A 26,773-nucleotide genomic window follows, 5' to 3' on the forward strand; every position below is an offset into this window, starting at 1 on the left:
ACATAAAGCAGTCTGGGGTCAGAATGCTGAGATCCTTGCAGGCCGGAGCCCTAAATCTCTACTGCGAGGTAATCTCTGTTAAATATTACTCAAATAAAGCTCCATTGAATTTGATTTCAGGTTTTAAAGTTCATGTTATACTTGCTCATTTAATATTAACACTATTAAGCCTTAGCCTAATTGCTCAAGCAAATAGTTTTTACTCGCATGCATGGTCCTATATACTTCACTGGGACTATTCCCATAGAATGGACTGTTTGTGTGAGTAAAATTGTGCAGAGTTTGGCCCAATGGTATTTATCAAACACATTGTTATGACTGGATAGATGAACAGCATATGATACAATACCACAGTCCTATATCTAGAACATTTTATAGGTATTCATTCCACAAGGAAAATTGAGCTTGCTTTGTATTTAATTTGCACTGTGTTACATCACATCCTGTGATAAAACACAATTCCACTATAAGCAAAAAATGTAAATGTCCTACTTACAACACAGAATAAGGAAACTTTTAGGGTTTGAAATACACGTGAAAAATTTCACTCTGCACACAAACTTGGCAGCCAGTTCTGTGAATTATTTAAGCAAGGTTTTGGACCAGATGCTGGCCCACACTAGGCTCTTAGCTGTCACTCAACCTCCTTACTTCTGACCCCTAAAGTATACAGCAGTTTTTTGTTCATCTGATTTTGAATGGACTGGGGTTTGTTACCAGCTGTTACATTTTAGACCAGTCCAGGATAATAGTGGGGGAAGCAGTGTTAAGCCACCACCACCACCAAACACTGCACACCTGGGTATTCTTTATTTGGATGGGGAAGGGGGAGCACCAGATCAAAACTGAACTGGGGTGGATTAATCAAGTCTCAACTGAAAAAGCTACATCATTTTGTTAGTCCTCATCACCCTCCCTTTTGAATCTTTCACTCACTGACTCCGCTTTCTACCAGCACATCCAGTTCAAGTTTCTTGTCCTAAACTTCAAGGTCCCTCAAAGTTCTTCACCCAACTCATTGTGCTGCTGTCACATTGCCCCCTTCTGCCTCCATTCCATCAATGTCCCCAGTCATCAGAAGGCACTTGTTCACGTATCCCAGGAACGTCTTCACGCTTTCTTTCAACATTGTCTTTAGAATGACCCACAAGTCTGCTGCCCACCTCCACCTTCAAATCCTTTTCCAGGACCCACTTCTGCAGTGACAACTATAGAAATCAGTGAACTATGGCTAAGCTGAGAGAAAGCTGGGAAAATCTATAATATTATTAAACCAGATGTTATAAATATCAAATACAGTATTGCTAACTCTCAGTATTTAAAAATCATGCATCAGGCCTCAAAAACATCATAACATTGACTTAGAAAACTATGGAATTTTTAGAAGAAATAGATGCCGGGTTCTATTTAGTTGCCATCTGTTTTTGAGCCTCTAGGATTGATGTTTCCAACTCTTTCTCTGCAATGACAGGGGCTAGAAACTTTTTTTAATGAAATCTGAGATTCTCACATATCATATGTCTCCAGGAAATGGGACTTGAAAGGAAAATACCTATTGATGTGAGATATGTGATAAAATTGTGAGAGTTGGCAACACTACTATATGTATACAAAAATGCACACATGAACAGATAGATAAATAGCATCTATTTGATTTTCACAACCTACTACAGTCTTTGAAATCTTTGGGCCATTAAAGTAAGGAAGGCAGCCTGGTTATTTCTAATAATTCACTTAGAAATGAGTATCTTGCATGTCTGCATGTTATCTTCACATTGCAAGACCCTCTTCTCTTCCCCTGCCCATCTCCAAGCCTGAGTCTTATGAGACTCCCAGTGGAAGGAAAGGAGGAGGAAATTTATGTCCAGGGAGGTCCCTAAAATAACTTCAAAGAAAATAAAGCTCAGGACCCTGAGCGGGGACACCCAATTTACTTACTGCAGCATTTAATCATGCTGCCACTCACACATACAACATAAACTACCCTTCACATGAGGATGCCAGATACAGCCATTTGCAAAAAACCCAAAAGCAATCAAAAACATTTCAAATGAGATTATGAGTGGTAACATGCAAACAGGTCATCTTGAGAGCTGAAACTTAGCTAAAGAGACAAAGGGACAAACATTCCAAGAAACAACACAAAAATATACAAATGCAAGCAATATAGAAAAATAAAATAAAATAAAATACACAGATTTACACATGCAAAAGAATTAATCATTGTGTGTGAAAAGGAGGTTTTCACAGGTACTACAGGTTTATGGGTACTACAGGTTCAAAAGCATTTTACATATCAACATTTCTGAACTCTCAATCTCTCCAAATTAATCTAATCTGCAATGTATGCACATGCCATAGAAAAGGAAGAAAGTACATCTAAATACGCCTCCCTGGACTCAACATTTTGGTGTTTTTATCTTATCTGGCTCCTATTTAGTATGGTATTAGTCTCTGCAGCAGCATCCACAGCTTTGATGCCTTACACTGTCACCCTTGCAATGCCATTTTCCTTGGCCAAGGCAAAGGATGTCCTTCAAAGACTTCTTCCTCTGCAGCAGTTTATACTAATGTGCAAATATGGTACTCAGACAATTTCTTAAGTATGGTATGACAAACAGGATGAAAGATACACTATTATCACGGCTACAAGTAGGTTCTTAGTGTAACCCTTCTGCCCCTCTGAGTTGGCAGCAACAAGGGCCAGGTTCAGTATCCAGGGGTTCCGTTTCAATAACACAAGGCATAAAAGGCTCGAGCCCCCACCATGTTGAATTGGAATCCTGCAGCTTTGTGACCCCAGGGGCAGCCCAGCCTGTGAGGGGAACAGGATCTTGGGGGAGGTACCCAGCCCAGAGCTGAGTGACCGGGCTGTGTCTCACCCCATGCGTGGAGCAGAAATACCCCACCATGGGAGAACTATCTAATGGAGAAAATCTATATGAAGGACTGAACCAATCTCTCGTGAAGTGACAAAAACAAACCAACCGCGAAAGCAAAAGATTTATTTTTTTTACTCAAAGTGAATGGCCTCCCATTATACAGGTCACACATACAACCAACAGTTGAACAGAGATAAATCAATAGTCTGCTTATTCCTTACTGGTTCTTGTAATCATTCTACCATGAGGCCTGTGCAAAATTAATTTATAATTTTGCTTAGAACTATTAAAATTTAGGATATAATCTCGTATGATGTAAGAAGAATTCATAGGGGTTATAATGGACGAGAACAGAGAGTCACCGGGATCTTAGATCCAAATCTAGATCCATTTATCTTTGGCAGGTCCGGCTCCCAGTGGTTTTTGCTCCAATGCAGCCATAAAATAATATAATATAAAATATAAAAGTAAAGCCATCGATCATGAATCTGGCAATGTCAGGCGGGAGATCCTTCGCTTCTGAGAGGATGAAGGACCCTCCCGCCGAATGCCACCAAAATACCGATATAACGTGCCGCCCCGCCCGGAGGGCGCACAAGCACCTGCTTGTCAGCTGGTTTCCGCCTGTGAGCTGGCCCTGTATCTCAAAGAAAAGTTCTAAGATCCTATATATATGTCCTTGCACTGTGGCCCTCTCTCACACATAGAACCAATGTGTGTCATTGTAGGCACTGAATCGTTGGTTGAAGCCATGTCACCCTGGATTTGTCTTTAAACCTTAGTTTTTTCTCTCTCTTCACCAGTCTTTCCCCCTCTTGCTCGGGAAAGCTAACAGAGTCTACATGGTGTCATATACTGTTAAGCCTTTACAGGATTGGCAGGATAGCTCATGGTTGACATTGGCCATCAATCCAGCGTTGTGAGTTCAATCTCTAGGGGCCACTTAGGGATCTGGGGCAAAAATCATATTTTGTCCTGCTAGCAAAGACAGGTGCTGTGATCAAATTTTCAAGGTCTCCAGGTCCTAGGAATTTATTCTCTATTATTATGTATAGGGCAGTTTAACTTCCCTTATGCACCAGGCTTCATCAGGCAGCCATGCAAAGGTGGTGTGTGGCAATGTTTCTCTCTGCCTTCTTGGGTGCACCATGGTCCAACCCAGGTGTTAGCAAGTGAAGCAGCCCTGAGTTCCAGGGGAATAGACCCCCTTATCTCCCACACTGTGTCCCATATAAAGCCAGAGAAAATCTGGCCCAGGCACAGCTATGACCTCTATGCTAGCTAATTAGTAGGGAAAGGGTAATCTGCAAGAGCACAGTCTTTATCTTCTGCCTCACAGGTCTGAAACACACACATTTCTGGCCAGCCTTACCTACCGACCAGTGTAGGCTGACAACACAGCACAAGTAGTATGACTGTAGAATTCCGTAACCACTACAACAGATGGAATATATGTCTCCTTAGCACAGTAGCCAGTTTTGATTTTGATACTTTTCAAAGAGTTCATATTGAAAATGACACAATAAACAAACTCTTACGTGAGCAGCTCAAGGTCAGTATTTCAGAGCACCCAATTCACGAAAAAACATACCAATAAGAGGTGAAATGACCTTGGAACAAGCGAACTGTATGAAACTCTGCAGTTTCACATTGTGAGGCTCACGGAAATGTTTTTCTATGTTGGGAGATATTATTTTGTAAGTAAAATGAAATAGCACTAGCAAAAAGCAATGAAGAGAGAAATATTAGGCCTATTCTTGGTCCTTTTGGATAACAGCCTGAACAAGCTGGGCCTGGTTTTCAAAGGGCTAAAACCTGCAGCTCCAACAGAAGCTGCAGGTGCTCAGCATAAACCCTAAATACTCAAAGGATGCCTAAAAACGGAGGCACCAGAAGAGATACTCTTTTAGAAATGTGAGTTAATAACACCAATTTCGATGGTCCATAAATTTAGGATTTAGTGGGTGTTTCCCCATTGGGAGAGAAATTAGAGACAGTGAGCAGGAAAGTCTTTTGACTATTTCATGGAGCTAATCTTCACAAAGAGAGCAACACAAAGTACAGTTTCACAGAATCTATTCTAACTGCAGAACTCCAAGCGGAGCACCCCAGTCCTGGCTCCATTCCCTTCAGTAAGTATCCATGAAATGAGTGTTTTATCTTATTGAATAACAAAATTTCAAAATATCAAAATCCTCCCACAACAGGAGTGGGTTCTACACGATGAGTACGTACACACCCAGGCAAAGTGACCAAGCAAAAGACTGTTAAGGTGAAGTAGGCAGTGAAGGATCTTTGGTATGAGGCCTGGGCTAAGTCCAGGCCATTTCAACTGGCAATATCAGGAACAGTTCAACTTATGTCCTAGATGCTTTTCGTTTGTGTCAGATTCCTGACTTGTAGAAAGCAGTATCCACCTCTGAGGCCAGCATGCCATCAATGCCGTGACACTGGGTCTGGAGTATCTGATCACGATGCGGAGAACAGTCTTGGTGGGCAGGAGCTGGACTGGAGGCTGAATAGATATTGCAGCAGATATTTCAGCAGGACTGGTCAATATGGAGCCACCCGAGTGATATGGCTTGAATCTCATGATCTTTGAAATCACCCTGGATGAGGAGATAGTATACAGCAAGTCTCTGTCCCACCACAGGAAGAAACATCTGAAATAACCTGAACTGGCCTCATCTGCCAGCAAAGTTCTCACATTCTGCATTGTCCTCGGTGGGGAACTGGACGAGGCAATATCGATGTGTGATGGAGTGAAAGCCATTTGTATTTGGTCAGTGACTGCTTGCTCAGGAAGTCTGCTAAACAGACTTTCTTCTGGCTTCACCATGAGCTGAGGTACCAAGAGTCAGCTCTAGTGAGGCTTTGTCAATGCCAGGAACTGGTGCCAAAGCTAGTCAGAGGGTTGATACCAGCTCTGCAGTCCCATTGCTGAGGTAGTTGCTGATTGGCTGCCTTGACAATCCCAGCAACCTGTAATGATTTTGATGAGGTTTTCTTTCTCGCCTCCTCTCGCTGCTCGACCAAGCAGTGGGTGTCTCTAGAGGGCACTCACTCAGGTCACCCTCAGGTTCCTAGGAAGGGATACTTGTCCCTTCTACAGTGATGCTCATTGATTACTTGAGTGGATGAGCTTGAACTCATGTCCTTGACGTGTGAGACTTCACGAGAAGGACTTTCAACCCACAGAGATGTGAACTCTCCCCAAACAGAAAAGTTTGGCTCTCCCCCATCAAAAAGGGGAATCGTTGCAGTTCAGATGAGACTTAAAATGTGAAGGTTTGGAATCTTCCAGTGCTGATTACATGTGCACCTCACCCACTGTACTGGGATATGCAGTGGGAGTCTCGCTCTATTCCTTTTATTTGGGTGGGGAGAATCCAAACTAAAAGGGAAGAAGGATTGTCCAAATAAACAGCTTAGAATGAGTGAGGCTCAGATAAAAACAGCAGGTGGAACACTTGCCAGATCTATCCTGCTGCCACAGACAGTAAAAGACACCGAGGGAGTCATAGTTGCTCCACCCTTTATATCGTCACACAGGAGCACAAGAAAGCAGAGATGCATTCACAGCCCATGGACACTTCTATTAAAATAAAAAAAAATCTGATCTCCAATGCTTGCAGCACAGGTGCAACTACAATGGAGTCTACACTGACATATACTCGAAGAGAAAAACTTTTTGAACTGCTTATTTGTTAAGAAAATAAAGCTGCTACCACTGGTATCCTCCATAAATATATACTCTTTCATACTGCCAAACACAGAATATGCTTATTATTCAATGATTAATTACATAACCATATATTTCTGTCTAAATCAGCTTGTATTGTTCCATTTTGTTTATAATACATAAAACTAATATATACAGGAATTATATTCAGAGACTGTTGTAAAATTCAGTCCTATGTTATCATGCCTTCCCACTGACATTATCACTCCAGATCATCCTGCCCTCTGCAAACTCACAAAGCAAAAATACCATGTAATATCCCAGCATAAAAAGCCCAGACAATTTGAGCTAAAGATTGAAGTACATTAATGACAAAGGCCTGGCATAATACGCAACTTTTCCCCTCATCCCCCACAAAAAAGGAGAAAAAACTAAATCAAGAAGCAGATTTCCAAGGAGTTCCAATTAAAAATAAAATGCCTGAAGTGTTAAATGGTAACACCCGAGAGACTGAACCAACATCAGCAGACATGGTGAGAAGCATCACTACCCTTTTGAGTGGGGTGCGTGGCCACATCTATACGCAAGTTAACAAGTAATGGTGACTGTTGGATCCCCAGTTAGACAATCATATAATGTAAGACCAGGATATATGTCTGTGACCATCTTCTCTAACATGGACTTTGCCAATATGATCCATGCCTTTATCATATTAGACTATAACTATTACCACACTGCATACATAGAACTATGGCTTGACGCAGTTGCTGGCAGGAATTATTAGACATGGAACACTCCTCTCTTCTGCTGGTTCTAATAGTCCACATCTTTGATCTTTGGTTAAGATGCAACATCCATTGTTCCACAGGCACTTGGAGAGGAGCGCTGAAATTGTTCACTAGGGCTGCAGCAGGAGTGGGTTTAAAAATATTGTTTCCTGAGTTTTGGGGGAGGCTGCTGTATCTATTTTGTATTTTGGATATATGGAAGGTGCATAGAGCTCTGGATAAGTGCTTTCCTTAATGCTTACACAAATCAAACAAAGAAAGAAATCTGTTCAATGCAAAACATGTATCAGACAGTGCTTCCTTTAATCCAGTGGCTCTCAGCCTTCCCAGACGACGTACCCTTTCAGGAGTCTGATTTATCTTTGTACCCTAAGTTTCACCTCACTTAAAAACTACCTTCTACAAAATCAGACATAAATATTACAGTTCAAGCACCCTATTACTTAAAATGACTTTCTCATTTTTACCATATAATTAAAAAAAGGAATATGAATATTGTACTTACCAGCAGTGTATAATATACAGACCAGTATAACAAATCATTGTGCGTATGAAATTTTTGTTGGTACTGAGCTAACTAGTGCTTTTATGTAGCCAGTTGTAAAACTAGACAAATATTCTAGATAGTTGATGGACCCCCTAGAACAGAGTTCTCAAACTGGGGTTGGGACCCTTCAGGGGTCGCAAGCTTATTACATGGGATCAGGAGCTGTCAACCTCCACCCAAACCTGCTTTGCGTCCAGCATTATAATGGTTTAAATATTATTAAAAAGTGGTTTAATTTATAAGGGGGGTTGCACTCAGAAGCTTGCTATGTGAAAGGGGTCACCAGTACAAAAGTTTGAGAACCTACCCTAGAAAATCTCTGTGTACCCAGGGAATGTGTACTCCTGATTGAGAACCACTCTCTAGTCAATAGGAACTCAGCTGTGGAACTCTGCAAGCAGCTCATCATTTTGATGGGATACTGTGCATGTGTTTCATATCTCCACAGTTTATAATAACATCAATATTTCAATAATTACAGTGATAAATGGACTTCAGAGAGTTTTTTCTGGAGTAAGGACTGCGGAGATAAGATTCCTTTGCTAAAGGAGGTTTGGCTCTTCAAGTGTTGAATATCTGGCTCTTAACCAGCAACACACTTAAGCATGTGTTTAATCTTAGGCAAAAGTAGATCCACTGAAGTCAACTGAGAGTGCTCACATAAAAGCAGTCTGGGGTCAGAATGCTGAGATCCTTGCAGGCGGAGCCCTAAATCTCTACTGCGAGGTAACTCTGTAAATATTACTCAAAAACTCCATTGAATTTGATTTCAGGTTTAAAGTTCATGTTATACTTGCCATTTAATATTAACACTAAAGCCTGCAGCCTAATTGCTCAAGCAAATGTTTTTACTCGCATGCATGGTCCTATATACTTCACTGGGACTATTCCCATAGAATGGACGTTTGTGTGAGTAAAATGTGGCAGAGTTTGGCCAATGGTATTTATCAAACACATTGTTATGACTGGAAATGAACAGCATATGATACAATACCACAGTCCTAATCTAGAATATAGGTATCATCCACAAGGAAATTGAGCTTGCTTTGTATTAATTGCACTGTGTTACATCACATCCTGTGATAAAAACAAATTCCACTATAAGCAAAAAATGTAAATGTCCTACTTACAACACAGATAAGGAAACTTTAGGTTTGAAATACACGTGAAAAATTTCACTCGCACACAAACTTGGCAGCCAGTCTGTGAATTATTAAGCAAGTTTGGACCAGATGCTGGCCCCACTAGGCTCTTAGCTGTCACTCAACCTCCTTACTTCTGACCCCTAAAGTATAAGCAGTTTTTGTTCATCGATTTTGAATGGACTGGGTTTGTTACCAGCATGTTACATTTAGACCAGTCAGATATAGTGGGGGAAGCAGTGTTAAGCCACCACCACCACCAAACACTGCACACCTGGGTATTCTTTATTTGGATGGGGAAGGGGAGCACCGAGATCAAAACTGAACTGGGGAGATAATCAAGTCTCAACTGAAAAAGCTACATCATTTTGTTAGTCCTCATCACCCTCCTTTGAATCTTTCACTCACTGACTCCGCTTCTCTACGCACATCCAGTTCAAGTTCTGTCCTAAACTTCAAGGTCCCTCAAGTTCTTACCACATTGTGCTGCTGTCACATGCCCCCTTCTGCCTCCATTCCATCAATGTCCCCAGTCATCAGAAGGCACTTGTTCACGTATCCCAGGAACGTCTTCACGCTTCTTTCAACATTGTCTTTAGAATGACCCACAAGTCTGCTGCCCACCTCCACCTTCAAATCCTTTTCCAGGACCACTTCTGCAGTGACAACATAGAAACAGTGACTATGGCAAGCTAGAGAAACTGGGAAAATCTATAATATATTAAAACCAATGTTTAAATATCAAATACAGTATTGCTAACTCTCAGTATTTAAAAATCATGCATCAGGCCTCAAAAACATCATAACATGACTTAGAAAACTATGGAATTTTAGAAGAAATGATGCCGGTTCTATTTAGTTGCCATCTGTTTTTGAGCCTCTAGGATTGATGTTTCCAACCTTTCTCTGCAATGACAGGGCTAGAAACTTTTTTAAGAAATCTGAGATTCTCACATATCATAGTCTCCAGGAAATGGGACTTGAAAGGAAAATACCTATTGAGTGGAATATGTGATAAAAGTTAGAGTTGGCACACTACTATTGTATAAAAAATGCACACATGAACAGATAGATAAAGCATCTATTTGATTTCACAACCACTACAGTCTTTGAAATCTTTGGGCCATTAAAGTAAGGAAGGCACCTGGTTATTTCTAATAATTCACTAAGAAATGATCTTGCATGTCTGCAGTATCTTCACATGCAAGACCCTCTTCTCTTCCCTGCCATCTCCAAGCCTGAGTCTTATGAGACTCCCAGTAGGAAAGGAGGAGGAAATTTATGTCCAGGGAGGTCCCTAAAATAACTTCAAAGAAATAAAGCTCAGGACCCTGACGGGGACACCCAATTTACTTACTGCAGCATTTAATCATGCTGCCACTCCACATACAATAAACTACCCTTCACATGAGGAGCCAGATACAGCCATTTGCAAAAAACCAAAAGCAATCAAAAAACTTCAAATGATATGATGAGTGGTAACATGCAAACAGGTCATCTGGAGTCTGAACTTAGCTAAAGAGACAAAGGGACAACATTCCAAGAAACAACACAAAAATATACAAATGCAAGCAATATAGAAAATAAAAAATAAAATACACAGATTTACACATGCAAAGAAAATCATTGTGTGTGAAAAGGAGGTTTTCACAGGTACTACAGTATGGGTACTACAGGTTCAAAAGCATTTACATACAACATTTCTGAACTCTCATCTCTCCAAATTAATCTAATCGCAATGTATCCACATGCCATAGAAAAGGAAGAAAGACATCTAAATACGCCTCCTGGACTCAACTTTTGGTGTTTTATCTTAGCTCCTATTTAGTATGGTATTAGTCTCGCAGCAGCACCACAGCTTTGATGCTTACACTGTCACCTTGCAATGCCATTTTCCTTGGCCAAGGCAAGGATGTCCCTCAAGATCTTCCTCTGCAGCAGTATACTAATGTGCAAATATGGTACTCAGACAATTTCTTAAGTATGGGTATGACAAACAGGATGAAGAACACTAAATCACGGCTACAAGTAGGTTCTTAGAACCCTTCTGCCTCTGAGTTGCAGCAACAAGGGCCAGGTTCAGTATCCAGGGTTCCGGTTCAATAACACAAGGCATAAAAGGCTCGACCCCCACCAGTGACCTGGACACTTACATACCATACCCTCCTGGGCGCCCTAGGAGGCAATACTTCCCCCTCGCAGCACGGAGTCTGAGTGTAGCGAAATCTTTTTAATAAAGAAGGAAGCAATGTGCATCCCATTGGAGAAACACCACAAACAGAGTTAAACACAAACCATAACACCCCCCCAAGTACATTGGCAATGTCCTTTCCCCCTTAGGGTCTAAGTCCAATCACTCCAAATCCAACAACCCAAAAGTCTCTGGTCAATGCCACCCAGAATTCAGAGTCTACTGTAGAGGTCCTCCCCCAGCCTGGGTGAAAGGGGCACCTTACGTGTCAGGGACAACTGCCCTGCCTCTCGTGGGTTCTGCTTCCGCCTTCTCCACGAACTGCTCCGCCTTACCAGCCCTCCACTCTGCTCCTCCAGCCGTCCTCACAAACTGCTCCGCTCCACCAGCTGCCTCGTGAGCCGCTCCAGTGTCCCACAAACTGCTCGTCTCCGTTCGCTCTGTGGCTGCTCCACACGCCCCACAGCTATTCCGCTCTGCCAGCCGCTCCACTCACCAGCTGTCCTGTGGTCTGCTCCAGCCATCCTCATAAACTGCCCACTCCGCCAGCTGCCTGTTCCCAGTATAGCTTTCAGATCCCCCACTAGTAGCACAGTACTCAGTGCCCCAGCTCAGTAATTTCAGCTCTTTGTGATTTCAGCTCTGAGGACTCAGCACATAGTAGGAGCCCAGTCTAGTGCACCATTAGCCAAAGTGAGCTCACTCGCAACCTGTATCTAGAGTCTAATGGAAAAAAATCAACCTGACATTCCACAGTGAGAGAGGAGGGGGTGCAAGGTGCTTCTAGCTCCACAAGGAGCCTGCACCACCAGGCACAAATACCCCCCAAACCTCTCTCTGTTCACAGGGTTTTGGAACCCATGTCCCTGTCTAGCAATACTACCCAACTGAGGTGAATCATTACGTCACCAAAGCTAATCCCACAGCTCGGCAGTCTGGGATGGGGTAGGCGTGCCTATGCAAATATTTGAGATTTCGCATTCCAGACATTCTTTCCACACTTCCTATACTTCACCACCAGATGTCAGGGTACAGCTCATCCTGACTCTGCTTACATTAGCATATTTGTCCATTAAGGTAGGGTATGTAATTTTCTTCTTTTATTCCAGATGTCTTCCATGCATTTCATTTTTAAGGTTCTTGTGCACTGTCTCAGTAAAGAAGTACCTTATACTGCAAGCACAATGAGAGCCAATAAAGTCTCTGTAAACTTCAAAATTTATCTGATGTCAAAAGCAGCAGGTCTAATGCATCAACTAAATCGCTGGAAGTTAATTTGACATTAAAATGATAAACATGGTTATTAAAGGAGAGAAAGACCTACAGTATCAGATGAACTGAGCTAATTAATCTCTGATCTGTCATAAAGATTCCTTAAAACTGAAATTCTAGCATCATCTGAATCAGCAGATTTGGACTAACCTGGCAACCCACATAGTTCACCGTATGATAAACAGGAGTAGGACAAGGTCAAGTGGTTAAGTCGATTACATTTTATCTTTTCTCCTTCGAGATCCTGGTAGGAATCCAGTCTGAAATTAGTTTGTTGGGTCAATTCCCCAGTGGGGGACAATTTATATCATAAAAACATCCCATAACTGAATACTGCTATAAAAGGCAACATAATCAATTTCTACTCTGGGGAAATTCAAGATTGATTTAGAAGTGAAAAATATGTCTCTTTCTCATTGAAAGGGTGTTCTTTCTAGGTCATGTTGAGATCATTTGTGAGGCTGTATAAGGAGGTTCTTATAATGCCTGCATAATAACCTGTGGTGGAATGTCATAAATAAAAGGCTCAATTGTCAGTGCAGATGTTCCTATAACCTTCACAAAATGCAGACTCTCTCTCCTCTAATTTAAACCACTGCATGCTGTACTGGGAAATCTCTGTCACTGCACTTAATGCCTATTTTCAATTACAAAGCCAGGATTATCATTATTAGGAATTATGTTTGTCTGCCTTTATTTTTTAAAATCTTTGGCCTAAAATGTAGATTTCTCGTGGTTGTATTTTTAAGATTTAAGGTCATGGGGATTCAAGAGATATTGATGAAAAGATACTGGCTAGTGACTTTTACTTCAAAATATTCCCCATGAATATTAGCCTAAATTTGCATAGATTCTTGTGTTCTTTCTCAGTGAAGATTAGGAGACAGATCTTTTCCAGTATAAGTATCTTTGGGTGAAACTAGGTATCAAAAGTGTTCACATTCTTATCTAATCAGGAAAAAATAGCATGTTACTTTTCCGACCAATCACCGCTAATCACCACAGCTTAAATTTCGAATTTGGAAAATCATTTGCTTACAGCAAATTGCTCGTGATCAACTCAGAGAAGCTTAAACATAATTTTAAAGAATGTGCAGAATATATTAGAGTAGCAAATACATTCAAGAAAACTGCAATCTATTTACAGAGAGATACCATGAATAGAAAGGCAAGGCTAAATTTGTTGGATAAGTTGTGCTCTGTGAATTATTCACTCACATCTTGTGACAAGTAATAAAATGCCCCAATTCTTTTCTGAAATACACATTCTTTTACAGTTACTGAAAATGCAAATTGTAGAGGAATTTTTGTGTGTGCAAAAAATGTAGTTTACTGCTTTCTCCAAGCAAAGTAAGTGAGACATTCCAATTTATCACTGCTGTAGGCTCAATCCTGCTCCTATTGAAATCACTTTAAAGCACTGACTTCAGTGGGAATAGAAGTAGGCCCCAAAGGCCAACGGTGAAATCCCTACTTTAGGGGGACCAGGATTTCACCCCATACTCCACTGTGTGGAATGGAAGGAAGGCAGCAAAATGGTGCAGAACACCTTAAGCAGCCTGCTACCACACATTGTGACCCAGAGACCAAAGAAGCTCCTCCATGCAAAAATCACTTGGTGCAGGCTCCAGGAAAGGTCAACAACTGCATAGCATCAATTCCCCTGAAAAATGGGAATTATCTGTGTAGAATGATACTGACCAATCGGTAATGTTATATATACGTTTCCTCTCCGGATTTAAGAACTCACCCTCAGGGTAATCCTCAAGTGAAGAGGCCATGAAAACATGAGCACTTCAGGAGCCATGTTGCCATGAAGTGTGGGGGTTGGGGAAAGTATGGAGACAAAAGGCATCCTCAGGGATGACCTTGGTCTCCAATAGGTGTCTTAACATCCACGTGTATCTTGTGCTGCGGGATGGGGGAAGCAGATTCCATCCCCAATACAACTATTTGGAGGAAACTTAACCACTGAAAATTCATTGCATGTCTTAACCCTTACATGTTTTTTTGTGCATAGGGGGCAACCTAAACCTGAACATATTTCCTTGTGATTCAGGAAAACCAATTTTTCTTATACCCCTATTAGGCCACTTCCTCATTATTCAGCAATGTTTCCAAAATAAACCAGACACATAGGAAAAAAAATGGGAAAAATGATAACGTTTAAAAACAATATTTTTTTACAAGGGACAAGAAATAAAATCACCAGACTTTTCTGAGGATTTAATTAGTAATTTTTATTGCTTATTAACTTTTAGTACTAGCAAGTCGACGCTATTGTATGCCTTCTAATCCCACTGAAATCAGTGGAAGGTTAGTGCACACTTGGGTAGGTTCATTCTACTTCAATGTATCTAGAATGTTTGGAATCAGTCAGTGGTTAATATAATACACAAATCTTGTCAACTCCAGTGAGCTATGAGACATACAAAAACCTGTGAGACAATTCTTATTATATATATAGCAACATTTCCCAGTTACAAATTCTTCTTGTCCAACACAGAATTTAGTCCTTGTGACAGAGTGCTGAAAGCAAGCAGCTGACCAAGCACTCTGGTCACTTAGGCACTAAGTTTCACCCCAAAGAAACCCTGATTGAGGGACCAAAAACTTAATTACCTAATCAGACTATGGGCAAATGAGCTAAGGGGCTAATGATCCCATCAGTGAGAAGGTAATTAAAAAGCTCAAGAAGGAAAAAGAGAAGAGAGGGGCTAGTAGAACCTAGGGGAAGCTACGTCTCTGGCTGGTGAGACCGCTTCTGCTTCCTCTCCCTGGAGAAAGGGCTGGGGATTGAATGACATTGTGGGTAGAAGTGTTGCACAGGGATTGTGATGGTGGCTTGGTGGTGGTAATAGAAATAAAAACTTCCAGAGGTGTTGACAATCAAAAGGTGTCCAAGACTGCTTGTGAGGAACTCCAGGGCAGGAAAGGAGCATCCCCAGTTACAGGCTCTGATTTAGTAACATACTTAAACACGGGCCTCAACTTAAGCACCTGCGCATTGACTACTAAGTCAATAAGATTACTAAAATGGTTTCAAATAGTCACATGCTAAAGAACCATGCTGAATTAAGCATTTAGTGACATCACTTTGAGGAACAAGTAGCTAGCCTCACCAGGAAAGAAGTATGTTCATAAAATGCAGCTACAGTAGGCCTTAAGATACGACTGTACGTGTGAATTTCATAAATTTGCTAAGGTATCAGATTTTAAAACTGAAATTTAACAAACTAGATTTGCCAGTCTGATAAGTATTATAGCCAATATTAGACTGGAATCTAATACGATAACACCTTCTCTATTGAATCCAGGAAGCAATAGCCTATTAATTTAACACTAGGTTCTTTCCAGGTCAACTTTTATCTTGAACAGCATTTCTTAAATCAGGACCCTCAGCAGAAATGCTAAGTTCCTGTTCTGTTAGTGGGCCATGCAGTGGCAAGGTATTCCATACTACGCAATATGGACACAGAAGATCTGTCCTTGCAGGCCTTGTTGCCATGAGGATGAATGCAGTTGGCATGCTGAAAGTGTGGCTTGTGGGTTTTTATGAAGAACAAAAGGACCAAAACTTCATGCTGGAGAGGAGTAGAATCTCACCCCTTTCCAGTATCATTCAATATCTGATCAGCTATATGGTTTTGAAAGCCCTGGATTACATATATATTGTGGCTAAGAATTTATTTCATCAGCTGTGCTATACTTCAAAGCAATTTCCTCACAGCAGAGCCATTTCACTTGACTTTGCTTCATTTATCAGGAGTTGGCACATAGACAGTAGATTAGATGCTTGAATTTACTACTCATTTACTTTTTAAAAGCTTGGTAAATAGAAAATTATGTCTGGATTGCACACCTCCAAAATCTGCACAAAGCCTCAGAACCCTCCAGAATCAAGTTTTAGTATCTGAAGCATCCTCCAATTTTGAACAGACGCCAAATATATTTTTATTCAGTGTAGCCCTTAGCAGATATAATACATTGTCGGAGGTGGAAGAGGAGGTCACCCATCTTTAAGAAAATAGTGATTCTTAACATGAACAGGAATAATTTTTCAAATGTGCAATTAAACAACTAACTGAGCATACAAATACATAGAACTATTTTCTTAAGTGAAAATTAAGTACTGATTGATATTGAAAATAACTCACTATTTACCCATGGCTCACTCAGAACTCAGGGTACACTCCTGCAGAGAGAGGTTCCGGGCACTCAGTAGTGACCCAAAGGCACCAATTTGGGTCAGGCTTTCTGTTTGGAGCCCAACTATCCATGCAAAACAGTACCAGGTTTTCAAAACATTCAGGGAAAAACTTGCATCAGAACTGCAGTAGTCAATGTCTTCTTTTGCTCATTAACTTATACATTCCCTCCTTTGCCATTCTAATAACTTGTTTCTCCCTCCATTTAAACAACCCACAGATTCTGAAACCAAAGAGGAAGTAAGCAGCAAATGACAGTAGATTTTTATTGATGAAACCAAAATGATGATTTTTTTCTACAATTCCATTTCCAACTCCTGCCAGATATTAACTGCATGTGTCAAGATCAAGACCAAGCCTTCAGAATATTGTACTTGTTCCTTCACAAGAATCTTCCCCCTCCCCCATGAATCTTTTTCCATTTGGGCCTTTCTCTTCTCATTTATTTCCATACATTTGATCAATAGGATTAGATGTAGGAAAATCTGTTAGCCACTTCATATTTATCTGGACTGATAGGGAAAGATTCACATATGCAGCTGAGTTGACTATAAGGGGGAATAGCATGTTGTTCCAACTGGGTCTATAGCTCCAACTCATGGACTCACATGATCATATTCATCTATTAGGAGGAGATGGGTTTTGTATTTTGCTGGGATGGGAGTGGACATAATGTTTCTAGCCCAACTGCATGTGAAGAAAACCTTGAAAATATGATCCAAGCATCATCCTCCTAAAACAGGGTGAGATGGTCCTGTGAGGTGGGAGGCCTCACCCGCACAAACAGAAATGGTATTGGATCCCCACCAGACCAGTCCATGCCCCAGTTATCTCAAGGAGGGGCAGAACCATGTCAGAGAGAAGGAGTCACAAGGATGTGTCTAGGGCTTCAGATTACCTTAATCAACCCTAGGCGCATGGCTGACCATGTGACCCATTAAACTGATGTGATGTAGGACTATCTCCCATTAAGAGAGTAATTGTTATAATCCAAAACTGGGGGAACAAGGCAGAGTGATAATGTGTGCTTTTTATAACCCTGTCTTAAGTGTGACACACTTTTCTCCATAATCCTTACATACACAGGCTGGGATTTTCAAAGGGCATAGGGAAGAAATTCTCCCAAATCCCACTTCTGCCCCCCCCACTTACCCCACTTCTGCCCCGAGACCCCGCCCCTGCCCCGCTGCTTCTCCAAGTGTCCGTCCTGCCCCACTCCATGCTCCCGCCCTCCATCGCTCACTCTCATCCACCCTCACTCACTTGTTCATTTTCACTGGGCTGAGGCAGGGGATGTGCGAGAGAGGGAGACAGCTCTGACTGGGGGGCCAGGCTCCAGGGTGGAGCCACAAATGAGGGGTTCAGGGTGTGGGATGGGGCTCCAGGCTGGGGCACAGGGTTGGAGTGAGGGAGAGGGGGAGGGTTCTGAGGTGGGGCTAGGGATGAGGGTGCAGGAGGGGGCTCCAGATTACGGGTGGAACTGAGGGTTTCAGAGTGTGAGAGGGTGCTCTGGGCTGGGGCAGAGGAATGGGGTGCATGAGGGGGTATGGGCTCTGGGATGGGGTGTGGGTTCTGGCCTGAGGCCAGAAATGAGGGGCTCAGGGCACCTGGCAGCCCAATTCCTCCGGAGTGGCAACAACACATTCAAATGTCTCCCCTGTCAACTTTCAGTGGTATTTCCTGTACTTACTCTCATTCAAGCTAAGTCGAAAAATATCTAGTGACCCAGCTCAGAGATTTTAGAATGCTATTTTCTCAATTACGTTGTGCTAACCATAAAAGTGGGGAGGAGCAGGAGAGACAAACAAATAATGTTGTCTAAAAATTGATATTAACATAATGTATTGAAGTTAAAAATTATGACATTTCCCAGTGTAATTATTAAAAATTGGCATTTTTGAAAACACAAAGGATTTTTAATATTTACTATCAAGTAAAACCTAATTTATAAGTGCAACCCACTAACCTTTGCATAAATGCACATTTCCAAAAACTTTATAACAGTTAAAAAGCAATTATGTCACTATTGATGAAGACAGTAAATTATTAAAATAAATATAGATATTTCTGCATTAAAATAACATTTCATGTCATATATTTTTTTAACTATGTTAAACTGTGAACATTTTTAAGCTAGAGTGGTTGGGTCTTCGAGGTTATTAAAAGTTAATTTAGGACTGAAGTTATGCTTTATATTGAATCCCAATTCCAAATGATTAAATCATGATTGGTATCTATGAGATTCCTGAGAAAGTGAATCAGCCCTTTAGTGCTTCTGAAACAAGAAATAAGTTTGCATGTTATGATTACTATCTAATTCTCACCTGTCCTAGAGGACAAGATTGCTGCTTTTTTTATGTGTCCAGGCCGGTTGAAACAGAGGGTATATACATTACATGGACTATGCACCTTGAACTTCATACCACTGTGGGGAGAGCAGGACTGCTACTACCCTCCTGTCTCGATCTACAGGGAGTGCTCAGAAGCTCTCCCCACTCACCACTTCCAAATGCACCCAACAGGGCATAGTGAGTTTGGGCAGAGGGCAAGTAATCTGCTACTATTACAGTAAGGGAATAAACAGGAAACGAACTGTGATTCAGAGTCACAATTCATTCCCAGGAGCAGGGCAGCTATGCCAGCCCTTTACTTAGGGCAGATTGTGAAAACATAAACTGCATTTATCTTTTTGTCATCCTGCATTTTATAGCATCAGATTAGGAAATTTCTATCTTTGAACTGAATAAATGAGTCTGAATGCTGTCTCTTGAGCAGGTACTTTTAATCACGAATTGGTTTATTAGTCACCTATAGTGAAATTCATCACCTTTACTCTATAGTGAAATTCATCACCATTCCTCACATAAAGATCAAGTGACCCAGCTTATGGATTTCTATATCTATAGGAGATGGAGGGTAGATTTAACAGGAGGGTCAAAGTTCAACAACACAGCTCCTCTACAGCCACGACTCCAGCTGCATCCCCCATTCTTAATCCAAACAAAATGTAGGGCCCGATTCTGCAAACGTTACTCACACCCGAGTAGCCTTTACTCATGCAAGTAGTCACACTGAAGTCAATGGACATCTACAGAATCCGGCTCAAGGTAAGTGTCATAGTTCTTTCCTTTTTCCTTCTGCCCCAGGCTTCCCATCCCGTAAATTGTCTTCAATAGACCCATATAAGATACTAAAGATGGGATCAAACCAAAAGACTCTATTCAAAAACCCCAAAAACGGATTAGAATTTGATCACAGATGCAAATTTTGCAGTCTGCCAAATCTCTATAATGGACCAAACAAACTCTGGATCTTAATTTTGTGGTTGGCCAGAACTGCACAAATCAGTGCCATGGGAAGAACAAAAACTGCATATCCAAAGACCCAGAATGCTGAAAGGTTCAAAAATCCAGATCTATCTCCATATTTTACAAGTTCTATATAAATTGTCACCAGGTGCGTATTTGAATGAACAACTATTTTCCACATACACAAGTTGCTTTTTGCTGAGTATGATCTATAAAACCAAGGAAATGTGCTTCTTGTGAACTCAGGCCTAGCTTTGCTAGTAGTAAAAATGTACTGTTGTCTTTTGGACGTTCTACAGTGGACTCAATAAGGAGAGAGAGAAAGAGGAGGCAAAAAAAAGAAAGAAAAAAAAACCAATATGGGGGGGGGAATATGAAGGACAAAGAAATGATAGAGGAGATTGCAATAAAGAGATACAGAGACAAACGGATTGACAAAGTAAAGGGGGGGGGATTAAAAAGTAAGGGGACAATTGTAAACTACAGGACAAGGATGATGTCTCTGCATATACCTGCTGTGGTAGCACCCCACTCTTGATTAGGACCTTTGGACGCTACTGTAATATAAATACAATAGTTTTAATATAATCATGAGAGATTAAAGTTCATTAAATAAGGTAAATGTGAGTTAAATACAAAATACATAGGATGAAAAACAGGAAATAAGATAAGATATTATAATTACAGCTCCGCTTGGAATCAACTTTCTGTTTTAATATGCTGTAAAACAAAGTACGTGGAAGAAAGAGAAGGAAAAATAGGCAAGGAGGAGGGGAGGTTCAGAAATGGAAGACTCAGTAAGTATGTAAACACAAACAGAATGGAGAACAGTTTTAAAAAATTCAGGGGTAAAATCCAGGTTCTACTGAAATCAATGGGAATTTTGCCAGGGATTTTAATGGGCCAGGATTTCACCACAGTAACATAAGAAGAATGGTTAGCCCTACGTGTCTTTTCATTTAGAAATATTCCATACCAAAGATTAATTAATCTCCTTCATATATTTTTCCACTACTTTAACAGAGAATACAATTACTTCAAAGCCAAGTAGGACTCGTCTCAATCTGTGTCCTAAAAACGAGGGCTTGGGACCAAGAAAGAAGAAATATTAAGGGAGGGCAAATCTTTCCACATATTGGCTTTAGTTCCCAGGCAGACGACAAAGGCGGGTATTTTAGACTGCAGTAGGACTTCCTGACATGTTTAAAGTCCAGACTGTATAAGTATCAGCAGGATCAGAACCTTAAACCTTAACAAATCCTCTTTGTAGATGATGTATATAGTGGCATTGCCCTTTTTGTACTGCAAACTTTGCTTCTTATTCAAGACTGTACTAAACAAACCCTGATTGCAATTTCATTGTTACTGGCATTTAACAATGAAATGCAGCATAAGATCTATGCACGAGGCTGCTGCACATGTCAAATTCCGACAATGACTTTTCATGTATATAATAAGATTGGCTCTAAATAATTTAGATAAATAACTGAAATTATTCAGTTGAAAATGGCATTTTCATTGCGACAAAGATTGTTTCTATTCAAAAAATATTAAACAGCTATTTTATGAACCAGTGTCCTGGTCTTCATTGTGGTTTCAGTGTCGAGTGGAGCAGCTCTGGATTCTTTTAATTATAAAATCTGGAGATACTGGTCTTTTATAATTGCTTCTGTGAACTGGGCATGAAGTGTCTTGTTTAATTATTTACTGAGCAAGCAGAGTGTTTTGAAATACCAAACTAATGTAATTCTTATTTATAAAATATTCACAATAAAAATAGGGTTTTTAACATCAAAAATATAAGTCAATTTTTATATAATATTTGGATCCAAGTTGAGTCTCAGATGAAAATGAACAAACATGTTTAATCTCTGTGCTCTCCACCAATATCAGAGATGGAAGGAAGCAAACACATACACACACACACAGACGCACAGCTAGAGAGCAAGAAAGGAGGGAAAACAGAAACTACACAATATGCTCGTTCTGAGCTGGCAGTCGGCCTTTTATATGTCTCTTTAAAATATCTTTCTGGTTGTCCGCTATATCAGAGGATGTGGCTGGCCTGCAGTGAAAGTGGAGAGCTAAAGTAAAGTACAGATGCTTTAGGCAGCATGCCCTCACACATTTTATGGCAGAAAACTCCATAAAAGTTAATGATGTTTTCCTCTCTACAGTTCTTCCCTCCTTCAGAGGTAGTAAGAATGGGAAGGAAAGCTACGAAGCCAATGGCAGCATTGCCACTCGGCCAGCTGGGTATGTATAGCATATACAATTAAACCAGGTTAAAGCAAACAATTGTGAAGACCAAGAACTGTCTCATTTGCAGCCTGCCTGATAGGCCCCATGTGTTTATTCCTCCTGTGCTGTACTTTTACTGAGGATCACTTCACAATTTCAGTGTCTGTAGAGCACAGTCATAGCAAGTTAAGCAGCTCTGGATTTTGAAGGCAGCCCAGCAGGCTTTGGAAGATCCTCAAAAGCCTGAGGTTAAGCAGGCACAGGTAGCACTCAGCTTCACCTCAGGGCATGTTTAAGCCTCCAGCAGGCCAAGTACTAGATATGATGTCTGAGTCAGAGATTTCAGTCTAAGACGGCATGCAAATTTCAGACAGACAAGGCTCCAGCTACCCCTGCTCTCAGCCGCTTCTTTTCTTGGACTCATTCCCTCTCTCCCCTACAGATTCCTTCCATCGCTGTAAGATTTACACCACCAAGGGAAAATATGGCACTATCAACAGGCAGCCTCTGATTCTGCATTATACAGTTCAATAAAACAGATGGCATATCAAAACTGGAACTAAGCAAACGCCACAGACACTTGCAAGAAAGAGTTAAGCAGTCTATTAAATGCCAACAAATACTGGCCTGCTGCGATAGAAATGGCAACACAAGGCCCCATTTTAGTATCTGGAAATGAACAACGAAAGAAATTACTCAGATAAAGTACATCAGACATGTAACTAACCTTATAGAGTAAAGGTGATTTTCCTAGCTTCAGAAGTGCGATTTTATTGGTCATATTTGTCATGGCTTGAATCAGGACTAAATCTTCTACAGTTCCATACTGCACATCAATGACTTCTGCCTGTAAACAGAAAAGGTAATTAAGGCTCTACTGTTAGCCATTTACCATTAATGCTTATCCATGGTGCATTAGTCAGCACAAGAAGGACATCAGCATGTTGCGCACTGACTGGTCCGTGTGGACCCTGCTACTGTGCACTAAAAGTTCCCTAGTGCAGAGTAATGTCCCGCATTAGGGAATTTGCAGCGTCCAACATGCTAGTGTGCACTAGAATTCACACCCCTTTAATGAGAATTGACACGGTGTAAACAAGAATTCAGTGTGCTCTTGCCACTGAAACAAAATTACCTGTAGAGCAACAAATTGCTCAATCAAAGTTCTATGATTAACTTATCTCTATTTCCCAATCCTCTTTAAAAACTCCAAAGATCTTGAGAATTAAACATGACTGTTAAATACACTTCTTTCCGCAGTTTTCCACCACAGTCATTGGCTGTGATTTAAGGGGCCCAACAATGTTCACCTCGGTTAGTGATTTAGCAATGATTCCTGTAATCTAAGTTCATTAACGTAAATATAACATTCCATGCTCTACATACTCACTGTAGCTGTAGGATCCAAAATCAACAGAATTATGCAGATGCAACCAGAACTGAGAAATCTGCTAATTCATTTTTGTGATTTTTTGAAGTGAAATCACAGTTTCATATAATATTTCAAATAAGGAAAAATTATTATATTAGTCACTCAGGACAATAGCCTAATTTCCCCCAGTCTGCCACATTTGTCTTGTGAGATATGGTTCATATGGCTCTTGAGCTATCTATGTATAGCATTAAAAACTCTGTTTCTAATTATCTATCCATCATCCAGGCGTTTATGATGAGATTATCACTGTAGTATTTGAATCACTGCCTCTGAAATTCTGCCATTAAGAAATGGACTTTAAAAAAATGTTCGGACTTCCCATGTATGTGTAAGCCAACCCATGTGGAGTCTATAATTCCTTATTGAGCTACTGCATAAGGACACTGTGAGGCCTTACTACATACTGTTTGTAGAGGGCTATATAAGTCAAAATGTTATTAAAGCCAAGCACAAGGAGGGGTGGAAAAATAACTCACAAATTCTTTTTTTTATACTAGAGGATTTCTTTTCTCTCTCCCCTCATAATTCAAAAGTGACAAAAGAGATTTTGCTCATTGTTTCCACACAAATTCACCTTTGGGTAGAAAGAAAGCATGGAGGAATGTCAGCCTCATGTTGTCATTTTGGAGTATTGTCCAAATATTGATTTTGTCAGGATTAGGGACATAATATACACTGTGACCACCGCACAGAAATACTTTACCAAGAAATCAATCATACAAACAGCTACAAATCAGTACAGGTACAAGAACATTTTTTCAGTGTAATAATAATTAAAAATAATAATAATTAATAACAACCACCACACACCTCTCAGGGAAACTGAATAAAATCAAAAGAATTTATCAAAGTAAGATTCAAATAATCCATAGAGGAACTATACAGTACAAAAAGGGCTTACTCCATAGTAAGCAAATTTTGAGCAGTTGTAAACCTTAACTCTAGTACATTTAAAGGCCAAATTTTTCAAATGCAGACATCTAAACAAATTTATTTTTAGAAGCTGATTGTGGATGCTAAGCACCTTTGAAAATCAGGCTATTTAGCTAGATGACTAAGTATATATGGAGTTAGGTGCCTAATTTTAGGCACTCATATCTGAAAAATTTGACTGAAATCTCTCTCTCAAAGTCTGAGTTCAACTGGTAAGAAACCCATGTCTTGAAGCCCCTTTGTTCTTGAGTTTACTCTTCACTAAATTTGCAAGATAACAAGTTTCTTTCTAAGATGAAAGCACAGAGATTGCTGGGATGCAAAGCAATGCATCACGGGGCATTGGGACTGGACCCAGGATGCCCTGTGACCCCCTCCACCTTCCCACACGTCTTAGAAGCAAAAGAGAAAGAAGTGCTCTGTGGGATAGCTGTGCAGAGTGCACCGCTCCAAATACTGCTGCAAGTGCCGCAAGTGTGAACACGCTATTGCACAGGCAGCTGTCAGTGTGAACGCACAATGGTTTTTCCTTCTGTGCTCTCTGAGTGGCGCTGTAACTGCTGGCGCCGTAATTTTGCCAATGTAGACGAGTGCCCTAAATATGCCATGTATAGTGAGTGCTGCCAAAACCATGATCCTGATGTGTCATGCAATGTAATAAAATGCTTCAGCAACAGGAAGACATTACCTTTAAAAATCAAATACTGAAATGCAAGGGCAGAAAATCTTATAGTTTACACAGGTGATTTTTAAAAATGTGTTGTTTCTAATATCTAGAGAGCATGAGAACTGCTTACTAAGAAAACACAAATGGGAGCTATAGTTCAGATAAAATTTAAAGTACATTATTGGTGTTGTGAACATGTTATTTGAGAGAGATGACAAAAGCACAGTTCATGAGGTTTTAAAGATAGTGGAAAATATTTCATGTTTTTACCTACACAGATAGTGCCAACTGAAAAATCTTGCAGAAGGAACATGAGCATAAACCACCCCTGACAACTGAGAACAAAGAATTCACTAATGTACTGTATGGAAGTTTACACAAAATTTTACATCATTCTATAGCTTCCAATTTTTCTTTCACAAAGTGCCCTTGGAAAATACATACTATATACAATAATTACTTGGAGTCTCAAAAGCCAGAATGGTTTGAGAGATTATAATAAAAATATATATGCTGCATTCTGAGGAGGCCTCTGATCTAGTTCCTTAGTGAAATGTGCCTTTTCCACTTATCCTCAAGCAGACTGAAAATCACAGATTTCACCGCTCAGATGAAAAAAACCACACTGAATTTTCTCCAGGCACAAATCCATATACAAAAATATAATAGGGTAAATTGGCAATCCATTTGCTTCCGCAATGTGCCTTTGTGAAAATGAGGTGCTCATTTATATTCATAAGAATGGCCCTATGTCAGACCAAAGGTCCATTTAGCCCAGTATCCTGTCTTCTGACAATGGCCAGTGCCAGGTACCCCAGAGGGAATGAACAGAACAGGTAATCATCAAGTGATCCATCCCCTGTCGCTCATTCCCCAGCTTTTGGCAAACAGAGGCTAGGGACACCATTGCTGCCCATCCTGGCTAATAGGCACTGATGGACCTATCCTCTGTGAATTTATCTAGTTCTTTTTTGAACTCTGTTATGGTCTTGGCCTTCACAACATCCTCTAACAAGGAGTTCCACAGGTTGACTGTGCGTTGTGTGAATAAATACTTCCTTTTATTTGTTTTAAAATTGCTACAAGTTAATTTCATTTGATGACCCCCTAGTTCTTGTGTTATGAGAAGTAGTAAACAAAACTTCCTTATCTACTTTCTCTACACCAGTCATGATTTTCTAGACCTCAATCATATCTCCCCTTAGCCATCTCTTTTCCAAGCTGAAAAATCCCACTTTTATTAACCTCTCCTCATACGGAAGCTGTTCCATACCCCAATCATTGTTGTTGTCCTTTTCTGACCCTTTTCCAATTCCAATATATATTTTTTGAGATGGAGCGACCACATCTGCACACAGTATTCAAGATGTGGGTGTACCATGGATGTATATAGAGGCAACATATTATTTTTTGTCCTATTATCTATCCTTTTCTTAATTATTCCCAGCATTCTGTTAGCTTTTTTGCCTGCCAGTGC

The 26,773-nt window shown here is 40.5% G+C and overlaps 1 protein-coding gene across 2 annotated transcripts in view; it reads right to left on the minus strand.

Annotated features, from left to right (window-relative positions):
- Positions 1 to 26,773, minus strand: part of NAALADL2 (N-acetylated alpha-linked acidic dipeptidase like 2) — a 912,012-nt gene that overhangs the window by 388,804 nt on the left and 496,435 nt on the right. For both annotated transcript variants that reach the window (XM_075068381.1, XM_075068380.1), the window contains one exon: positions 22,989 to 23,108. In XM_075068381.1, coding sequence (XP_074924482.1) covers positions 22,989 to 23,108 — 120 coding nt within the window. The remainder of the gene's footprint in view (positions 1 to 22,988; positions 23,109 to 26,773) is intronic.

This window comes from Chelonoidis abingdonii, chromosome 8 (assembly GCF_003597395.2).
Source record: "Chelonoidis abingdonii isolate Lonesome George chromosome 8, CheloAbing_2.0, whole genome shotgun sequence".
NCBI lineage: Eukaryota > Metazoa > Chordata > Testudines > Testudinidae > Chelonoidis > Chelonoidis abingdonii.